At 46.9% G+C, this 9550-nt stretch overlaps 1 protein-coding gene across 1 annotated transcript in view; it reads right to left on the reverse strand.

Moving 5' to 3' along the window:
• Window positions 1-800: 800 nt before the first annotated feature.
• LOC131361436 (tumor necrosis factor receptor superfamily member 11B-like) overlaps window positions 801-9550 on the reverse strand; it is a 25747-nt gene continuing 16997 nt past the window's right edge. Inside the window, exons 4-5 of the mRNA XM_058402523.1 lie at window positions 2489-2707; window positions 801-1419 (exon numbers count right to left, since the gene is read on the reverse strand). Of these exons, the coding sequence (XP_058258506.1) occupies window positions 1031-1419; window positions 2489-2707 (608 nt within the window). The 3' untranslated portion in view covers window positions 801-1030. The remainder of the gene's footprint in view (window positions 1420-2488; window positions 2708-9550) is intronic.

The following is a 9550-nucleotide window of genomic DNA, read 5'->3' on the forward strand; positions in this document are numbered from 1 at the left end:
TCCTTCATTTTCACACGACCGTGTCAGAGGAGTTTCTTCTGCTTTCATGTGACTTTCAGAAAATCACAAAACTCACTCGCAATCTCTCTCTCTCTCTCTTTTTCACTCACTCTCTCTCTCTCTCTTTTTCATTCACTCTCTCTCTCTCACTCACTCTCTCTCTTTTTCACTCTCTCTCTCTCTCTCTCTCTCTCTCTTTTTCATTCACTCTCTCTCTCTCACTCACTCTCTCTTTTTCACTCTCTCTCTCTCTCTCTCTCTCTCTCTTTTTCATTCACTCTCTCTCTCTCACTCACTCTCTCTCTTTTTCACTCTCTCTCTCTCTCTCTCTTTTTCACTCACTCTCTCACTCTCTCTCTCTCTCTCTGTGGAATGTGGAAGAACGGGACGTTTTATCAGCAGCAAAATCATAGCAATGAGCTCATAAATATCGTCCCCGTGGCCTGACGTGCAGCATGAAAACACGACACGGTTTTGGAAACACAACACTATATTTTAAGTCAGGCTGTAGGAATAGTGGCACTCATATATGAAAGTTTAAATTCAAACACCGCACTTTTTAAAACTGGTAATGCAAACGATTTATATAAAAACAAAAGGCACAAATATTTAAAAAAAAAAAAATTAAAAAATGACATAAATGTAGCTTCAAGATTCCAGTTTTTTTCTGACACACATCGATAAATAGAAACATCTGAAGCAAATTTTGGGTAACACACAAACCTGAACACACAAGATTACAATTAAATAAAACATAATTGCACTCCGTTTTTTTTCTGTACATTCATAACTGACATTCCTTATTTTTTTTCCAGCTTCAGTAAAAGCAGTCCAACAACAGAAAAGGAAGAAAAAATAAAAACAGGCCAGAAAATGTTTTCTTCTCTCATCTCTCATCACGTAGTGTAGCGAAAACTCCCAAATCCCGAACCTGATCCCACCCCGCTCTTTCCCAGGATTCTGTACATCTCATTTAAATAAGTCTTGTCTTCATCAGTCCTTGGTGTGACCTCAGGTGTCCTGCAGGTTTTCAGTCATTGTAGGGTTTGGGTTTGAAGCAGGAGGCGTCTCTCAGTGCGCCGGTGAGGATTTTTTCATACGGTCGGAGTGCGGAAGCGTTGATGACACGGCTGATGCGCTTGATCGCACGCAGTAGCGTCTTGGGAGCGTTCCGAGAGCGAAGCTGCCGCACGCTGTGACTCAGAGCTTTGGCCAGGTCGCGGCCGGCGTTCTGGCTCTTCCATAGGTGCAGGAGCTGAGCCACGTGGCGGTGCGTGGGGCAGGAGAGAGCCAGTGTCCGTACCGCCTCCTCGCTCACCTTCTCCCCAGGCAGACTGTGCATCAGCACCAGCAGGTCCTCCAGCGTCACGTTCTTCAGACCAGCACAGCGAGAAACCTTCCTCTCACAGTGGTTCAGACCTGGAGGAGAAGACCACATCTCAGTGATGGAACAAATAAACACAGGAGACTCCTTCCATACATGTCACATAAACATACTTCGCTTTACTTTAATAAACAATTTTTCTTTTTCTTTTAAATTAAACAAATCAACCAATCAGAATGGAGCAGCTTCCTCACTTACATGGTTCTACACGACCTGCATATTTGGATTTGGGATATTGTTTGGATTGTGGATTTGGGGTTGACCCTGAATGACCTTGAGTGAAGATACTCCATCTGTTTCTACAATCCCCTTAATCGAAAAAAAAAATAACTATTTAGCTTCAACAAATTTTTGGCTGCATTTTTGTAAAAGGAAGCAACAGTCCCTCAGGTCCAAGGAACTTTTCTTTTCAGTTCTAACTTGAGAAAAACGATCTCTTTAAACAAATCCCGAAAGCCACGAACTTTATCTCCTGTTGCAAACATTTTCATATTACTGAGTTTCTCTAATATTCCACTTCTTTCATTTTTAATTTGGAATTCGAGCGGTTTGATTTCTCGGGACTCGCTGGTCGTCACCACATCCTTCCTCAAGTCAAGTTTCAGATCCAGAGTGAAGAATCGATTTCATCATTTACACGCTCTCCACCCATGCGAATCAGGAATCCTGGTCCACTCAGAAGATATCTGAATGTCTTACTGGAGTTTTGAGAGTGCTTCTCAGCGTCGCTCCTGGTATTAAAGGCTTCTCCAGGACCAGCGCTGAGACACGCTGTGGTTTTGACTCAGCTCCCAGTGATCCTCGCTCAGGTACGTCTTTGTTCCAGAGAAACGTCTTCTCCAGGTTAAAGAGGATATTTGTCACTGATACATCATTCACTTTCCACTCCAACAGCTAATCCTTTCACCAGAGCATCATTCATTGCTTTATGGAAAAAAATGGTGGATCATCCTGCCAGAAACACTCATGGGTTTAATTTAAGACGATCTCCATCTACTGGAGAAGATTAAATCAAGCTGTGACAAACCACGTGAGTTCCTCACAAGCACACGGTCCTTGTCTTTTCTAAACAGTCAGAAAAAACACCCTGAGGAGCACTCTAACCTTGTATGATGCTGTAGAGCTTCCCCTGGTCCTTGTTCTGCTCTCTCCAAAGCCGCAGGAGATGCAGGGCCTGCTGCTCGGGGCTGCACTTCTTCTTCAGAGGCTCCACGCTCTTCTTGTCCACTTTACGGCCAGGAAGAGTCTCCAAGAGGAGATCCACAGAGGTGAGAGGAGGAGATAAGAGGAACTGGAACATGGCCTCCTCACACAGGGTGATGTCTAGAGAGAGAGAGACAGAGAGAGAGAATGCATGATGGTCAATATTAACATTTTTCTTCTTTAATCTGATCAGTTCATTTCTCTGACGTTCCTTTCAGACGTGTCAGGAATTCCCAGCAGAATTCCAGCGCCAGGTTCAAATGAAAAGCAGCTGTGCTTCAACACACACCATCTCACACAGAAGAGTTTTTTATTGTCCGCACCTTTAAACACTCCATCAATACACCAAATTAAAGGGTTTTTTTTTGTAAAATTGAGTTTTAAAGCTGCCAGTAAAACAGATTTATTTGTCTGTAATTTGTCGTTAAAGCCGTGGTGCTGCTTTGCTTGGATGTGACTCAGTCCACTCCAGGTTTATCCAATAGAAATGAGTGAAATCTAACATTTTCTTCTAATTCCTCAGCATTTTCACAACAATTATAAACACATCTGTTTATTTTTATCCGTTTATAGCTACACCCAACGTTCTGTAAGGTCTCAGAATAAGCTTGTCAAAGATGTCGGAAAACTTTCAGGCTTGACCTCAGACTGATACAAAGCTCTGACAATGGAGACTCCTTCCAGCAGTGTCACATAAACACACTTCTCAGTTGTTCAGGTGAATGAGCTGTTGCTATAGAAACCCAACCGTAGCTAGGATTAAAGTAACGCTGATATCATTAGAGGAATGTTAGCATGCTCACTCTGGATCTGGAGATCACAGCAGCTCACCTAACCACATCTCTTTTTCGCTGTAACCCCGCCGCCGTTTGTTCCCCAGAGCAAACAAAGTGTTTACTATCGATTTAATAATGTCTAACATTTTTAGCCTTGCGTATATTCCACGCTAAATCCTGATTTATTTCTTGGATTGGTTTGATGAACCAGAACCCTGTGAAGAGCATTTACTAAATCAGAACTGACAGCTTACATAAAAGCACTTGCAACTGGAGAACCAGGGCTGGCACACACACACACACACACACACACACCCTGTTCAGCTGGATCAATCAGCAGCGTCTGATGAGCAATGGAAACCAGAACCCACCATTTCCCAGGGGTCCAGCTGTAACTACTGAGTCACTGGGTTCCAAACACCAAACCTGAGCTGCTTTGTCAGAAGAAGAACAAGGGTTTCTTTGCTGGATGGATGGACGGACGGACGGACAGACGCGCCGGACAGAGCTCAAAACAGCATGCATGCTCCATATAACAGCCCTTTTAATGCATCTTGTTTCAATTAACGCTTCGGGGCCTGTAATGGTTCTGGTATTCCGAGCGACCGTGCGGCTGAATGCTGAGAGATTTAATGCCGGGTCACGCCGAGGTTCTTTGGCTCCATCTTTGGTGGAACCTTCTGTCTTCTGCTGGAGTTTCTGATGCTCACTCTGAGATTAGCGCTGCGGTTTTTTCGAAATTGGGAAGTCGGTCGTAGAAAATTCCCCCAGTTACTCTATCCATCAGATTTTGGCTTTTAAGCTAAATTAAAAACGCATATTCCAATTGTTAGATTGGATTAAACCCCAGAACTCTTTAGAACGTTGGACGCGAGTAACATCTTCCAGGCAAACGGATATTCTGAAGGAACTTTTTAATAACATCTGGATTCTAGCTGAAGCCTCTGGACATAAAGCATCTGTGTGTTAACCTTTCAGTCTGAAGAACACACACACCGAGAACATATCCTTTATAAAGCCATAGAACCCTGGAGAACCCCACTTAGAGAGTGTAGTTCTACTCGTAAACAACCAAGTGTTTTCGAGTAGAACCATTCATATCAAGCTATTCATTCTCCAATAAACCCTTAAAGAACCCTCATGTTAAAGTTATTAAGAAGTATAAAAAGGGCAATAAATTGGAACTTCTACAAACAGCGGTTCTGTTGAATCACAAAACACGTTAAGAGAACCCCAGAGGGATAACTGAAGAAGGATTTAATAATTTTTAGAAAAAGTGGTTCTTTACGGGTTCATTAGATAATGAAGGTTTGGTAGCTTTTCCTCAGAACCCTTTCTGGTTCCTCCAGGTGGACGAATGAAGATGCTCTTCATGAAAGGTCAACGTCTCTCTCTCTCTCTCTCTCTCTCTCTCTCTCTCTCTCGGTGTCTCTCTCTGTCCCTCTGTGCTGCAGTAATGTAAGCGGACTGCATGAGTCAGCATGAGAAACGTGTGTCAGGATGAACAGCGCATAACAAGAGTGGTGAAAAAAGGGAAAGTGCAACTCTAACATTCCTGTAACACAAACAATAACCTCAGAAGGGTTCTGTGCTCTGACTCAGCTTCCTCTTTTAACTGTCGAGGATATAAAGAGTGTCTCACGGCGCCAGCGGGACTCACATTAAAGCTCTGAATAAATGTGAAACACTGTCGGTGCTGCTGGAGTGCAAATACATCACCTTTAAAATAAATAACTACAACAAGAAAGAAGAATCCAGGGACAGAACAGATGAATAAATCCAGCCTCGGAGTCACTGAGGTTCTACTGCAGTTCTGTGCATAAGTATTCACACCCCACCCAGTCTACACAGAATATCCTGTGTAGATGGAGAGTGTGGATGGAGTGCGGATGATGTGTGGATGATGTGTGGATGGAGTGTGGATGATGTGTGGATGATGTGTGGATGGAGACTGTGGATGGAGTGTGTAGATGGAGAGTGTGGATGGAGAGTGTGTATGGAGTGTGTATGGAGTGTGTAGATGGAGAGTGTGGATGGAGTGTGTAGATGGAGAGTGTGGATGGAGTGTGGATGGAGAGTGTGGATGGAGTGTGTAGATGGAGAGTGTGGATGGAGTGTGGATGGAGTGTGGATGGAGAGTGTGGATGGAGTGTGGATGGAGAGTGTGGATGGAGTGTGTAGATGGAGAGTGTGGATGGAGTGTGGATGGAGAGTGTGGATGGAGAGTGTGGATGGAGAGTGTGGATGGAGTGTGTAGATGGAGAGTGTGGATGGAGTGTGGATGGAGAGTGTGGATGGAGAGTGTGGATGGAGTGTGTAGATGGAGAGTGTGGATGGAGTGTGGATGGAGTGTGGATGGAGAGTGTGGATGGAGTGTGTAGATGGAGAGTGTGGATGGAGTGTGTAGATGGAGAGTGTGGATGGAGTGTGTAGATGGAGAGTGTAGATGGAGTGTGTAGATGGAGAGTGTAGATGGAGAGTGTAGATGGAGAGTGTGGATGGAGTGTGTAGATGGAGAGTGTGGATGGAGTGTGTGGATGGAGAGTGTGGATGGAGAGTGTAGATGGAGAGTGTGGATGGAGTGTGTAGATGGAGAGTGTAGATGGAGAGTGTGGATGGAGTGTGTAGATGGAGAGTGTAGATGGACAGTGTGGATGGAGAGTGTAGATGGAGAGTGTGGATGGAGAGTGTAGATGGAGAGTGTAGATGGAGAGTGTGGATGGAGAGTGTGGATGGAGTGTGGATGGAGAGTGTGGATGGAGTGTAGATGGAGAGTGTGGATGGAGTGTGTAGATGGAGAGTGTAGATGGAGAGTGTGGATGGAGTGTGGATGGAGAGTGTAGATGGAGAGTGTGGATGGAGTGTGTAGATGGAGAGTGTAGATGGAGAGTGTGGATGGAGTGTGTAGATGGAGAGTGTAGATGGACAGTGTGGATGGAGAGTGTAGATGGAGAGTGTGGATGGAGAGTGTAGATGGAGTGTGTAGATGGAGAGTGTGGATGGAGTGTGTAGATGGAGAGTGTAGATGGAGAGTGTGGATGGAGTGTGGATGATGTGTAGATGGAGAGTGTGGATGGAGTGTGTATGGAGTGTGTAGATGGAGAGTGTGGATGGAGTGTGGATGGAGAGTGTGGATGGAGTGTGGATGGAGTGTGGATGAAGTGTGGATGGAGAGTGTGGATGGAGTGTGGATGGAGAGTGTGGATGGAGTGTGTAGATGGAGAGTGTGGATGGAGAGTGTAGATGGAGAGTGTGGATGGAGTGTGTAGATGGAGAGTGTGGATGGAGAGTGTGGGTGAAGTGGGGAGATGGAGAGTGTAGATGGAGAGTGTGGATGGAGAGTGCGGATGGAGTGTGGATGGAGTGTGTAGATGGAGAGTGTGGATGGAGAGTGTAGATGGAGTGTGTAGATGGAGAGTGTGGATGGAGTGTGGATGATGTGTAGATGGAGAGTGTAGATGGAGAGTGTGGATGGAGTGTGTATGGAGTGTGTAGATGGAGAGTGTGGATGGAGTGTGTATGGAGTGTGGATGGAGAGTGTGGATGGAGTGTGGATGGAGTGTGTAGATGGAGAGTGTGGATGGAGAGTGTGGATGGAGTGTGTAGATGGAGAGTGTGGATGAAGTGTGTAGATGGAGAGTGTGGATGGAGAGTGTGGATGGAGAGTGCGGATGGAGTGTGGATGGAGTGTGTAGATGGAGAGTGTGGATGGAGAGTGTAGATGGAGAGTGTGGATGGAGTGTGTAGATGGAGAGTGTGGATGGAGAGTGTGGATGGAGTGTGTAGATGGAGAGTGTGGATGGAGTGTGTAGATGGAGAGTGTGGATGGAGAGTGTGGATGGAGTGTGTACATGGAGAGTGTGGATGGAGAGTGTGGATGGAGTGTGTAGATGGAGAGTGTGGATGGAGTGTGGATGAAGTGTGGATGGAGAGTGTGGATGGAGTGTGGATGGAGTGTGGATGGAGAGTGTGGATGGAGAGTGTGGATGGAGTGTGGATGGAGAGTGTGGATGGAGTGTGTATGGAGTGTGGATGGAGAGTGTGGATGGAGTGTGGATGGAGTGTGGATGGAGTGTGTAGATGGAGAGTGTGGATGGAGAGTGTGGATGGAGTGTGTAGATGGAGAGTGTGGATGAAGTGTGTAGATGGAGAGTGTGGATGGAGTGTGTAGATGGAGAGTGTGGATGGAGAGTGGATGGAGTGTGGATGGAGCGTGGATGGAGAGTGTGGATGGAGAGTGGATGGAGTGTGGATGGAGAGTGTGGATGGAGAGTGTAGATGGAGAGTGTGGATGGAGTGTGGATGGAGAGTGTGGATGGAGTGTGGATGGAGTGTGGATGGAGAGTGTAGATGGAGAGTGTGGATGGAGTGTGGATGGAGAGTGTAGATGGAGAGTGTGGATGGAGTGTGTGGATGGAGTGTGGATGGAGAGTGTGGATGGAGAGTGTGGATGGAGAGTGTGGATGGAGTGTGGATGGAGTGTGGATGGAGAGTGTAGATGGAGAGTGTGGATGGAGTGTGGATGGAGAGTGTAGATGGAGAGTGTGGATGGAGTGTGGATGGAGAGTGTAGATGGAGAGTGTGGATGGAGTGTGGATGGAGTGTGGATGGAGAGTGTGGATGGAGTGTGGATGGAGTGTGGATGGAGAGTGTGGATGGAGTGTGTAGATGGAGAGTGTGGGTGGAGAGTGTGGATGGAGTGTGGATGGAGTGTGGATGGAGAGTGTGGATGGAGTGTGTGGATGGAGAGTGTGGATGGAGTGTGTAGATGGAGAGTGTGGATGGAGTGTGGATGGAGTGTGTAGATGGAGAGTGTGGATGGAGTGTGGATGAAGTGTGGATGGAGTGTGGATGGAGTGTGGATGGAGAGTGTGGATGGAGTGTGGATGGAGAGTGTGGATGGAGTGTGTAGATGGAGAGTGTGGATGGAGAGTGTGGATGGAGTGTGGATGGAGAGTGTAGATGGAGAGTGTGGATGGAGTGTGTAGATGGAGAGTGTGGATGGAGAGTGTAGATGGAGTGTGTAGATGGAGAGTGTGGATGGAGAGTGTAGATGGAGAGTGTGGATGGAGAGTGTGGATGGAGAGTGTGGATGGAGTGTGTAGATGGAGAGTGTGGATGGAGAGTGTGGATGGAGAGTGTAGATGGAGAGTGTGGATGGAGTGTGTAGATGGAGAGTGTGGATGGAGTGTGTAGATGGAGAGTGTGGATGGAGAGTGTGGATGGAGTGTGTAGATGGAGAGTGTGGATGAAGTGTGTAGATGGAGAGTGTGGATGGAGTGTGGATGATGTGTAGATGGAGAGTGTGGATGGAGTGTGTATGGAGTGTGTAGATGGAGAGTGTGGATGGAGTGTGTATGGAGTGTAGATGGAGAGTGTGGATGGAGTGTGGATGGAGTGTGGATGGAGAGTGTGGATGGAGAGTGTGGATGGAGTGTGGATGGAGTGTGGATGGAGAGTGTAGATGGAGAGTGTGGATGGAGTGTGGATGGAGTGTGGATGGAGAGTGTAGATGGAGAGTGTGGATGGAGTGTGGATGGAGAGTGTGGATGGAGAGTGTGGATGGAGAGTGTGGATGGAGAGTGGATGGAGTGTGGATGGAGAGTGTGGATGGAGAGTGTAGATGGAGAGTGTGGATGGAGAGTGTGGATGGAGTGTGGATGAAGTGTGTAGATGGAGAGTGTGGATGGAGTGTGTAGATGGAGAGTGTGGATGGAGAGTGGATGGAGTGTGGATGGAGCGTGGATGGAGAGTGTGGATGGAGAGTGGATGGAGTGTGGATGGAGAGTGTGGATGGAGAGTGTAGATGGAGAGTGTGGATGGAGAGTGTGGATGGAGTGTGGATGGAGTGTGGATGGAGAGTGTAGATGGAGAGTGTGGATGGAGTGTGTGGATGAAGTGTGTAGATGGAGAGTGTAGATGGAGAGTGTGGATGGAGAGTGCGGATGGAGTGTGGATGGAGTGTGTAGATGGAGAGTGTGGATGGAGAGTGTAGATGGAGTGTGTAGATGGAGAGTGTGGATGGAGTGTGGATGGAGTGTGGATGGAGTGTGGATGGAGAGTGTAGATGGAGAGTGTGGATGGAGTGTGGATGGAGAGTGTAGATGGAGAGTGTGGATGGAGTGTGGATGGAGTGTGGATGGAGAGTGTGGATGGAGAGTGTGGATGGAGTGTGGATGGAGAGTGT

Source organism: Hemibagrus wyckioides, linkage group LG01 (assembly GCF_019097595.1).
Source record: "Hemibagrus wyckioides isolate EC202008001 linkage group LG01, SWU_Hwy_1.0, whole genome shotgun sequence".
Classification (NCBI taxonomy): domain Eukaryota; kingdom Metazoa; phylum Chordata; class Actinopteri; order Siluriformes; family Bagridae; genus Hemibagrus; species Hemibagrus wyckioides.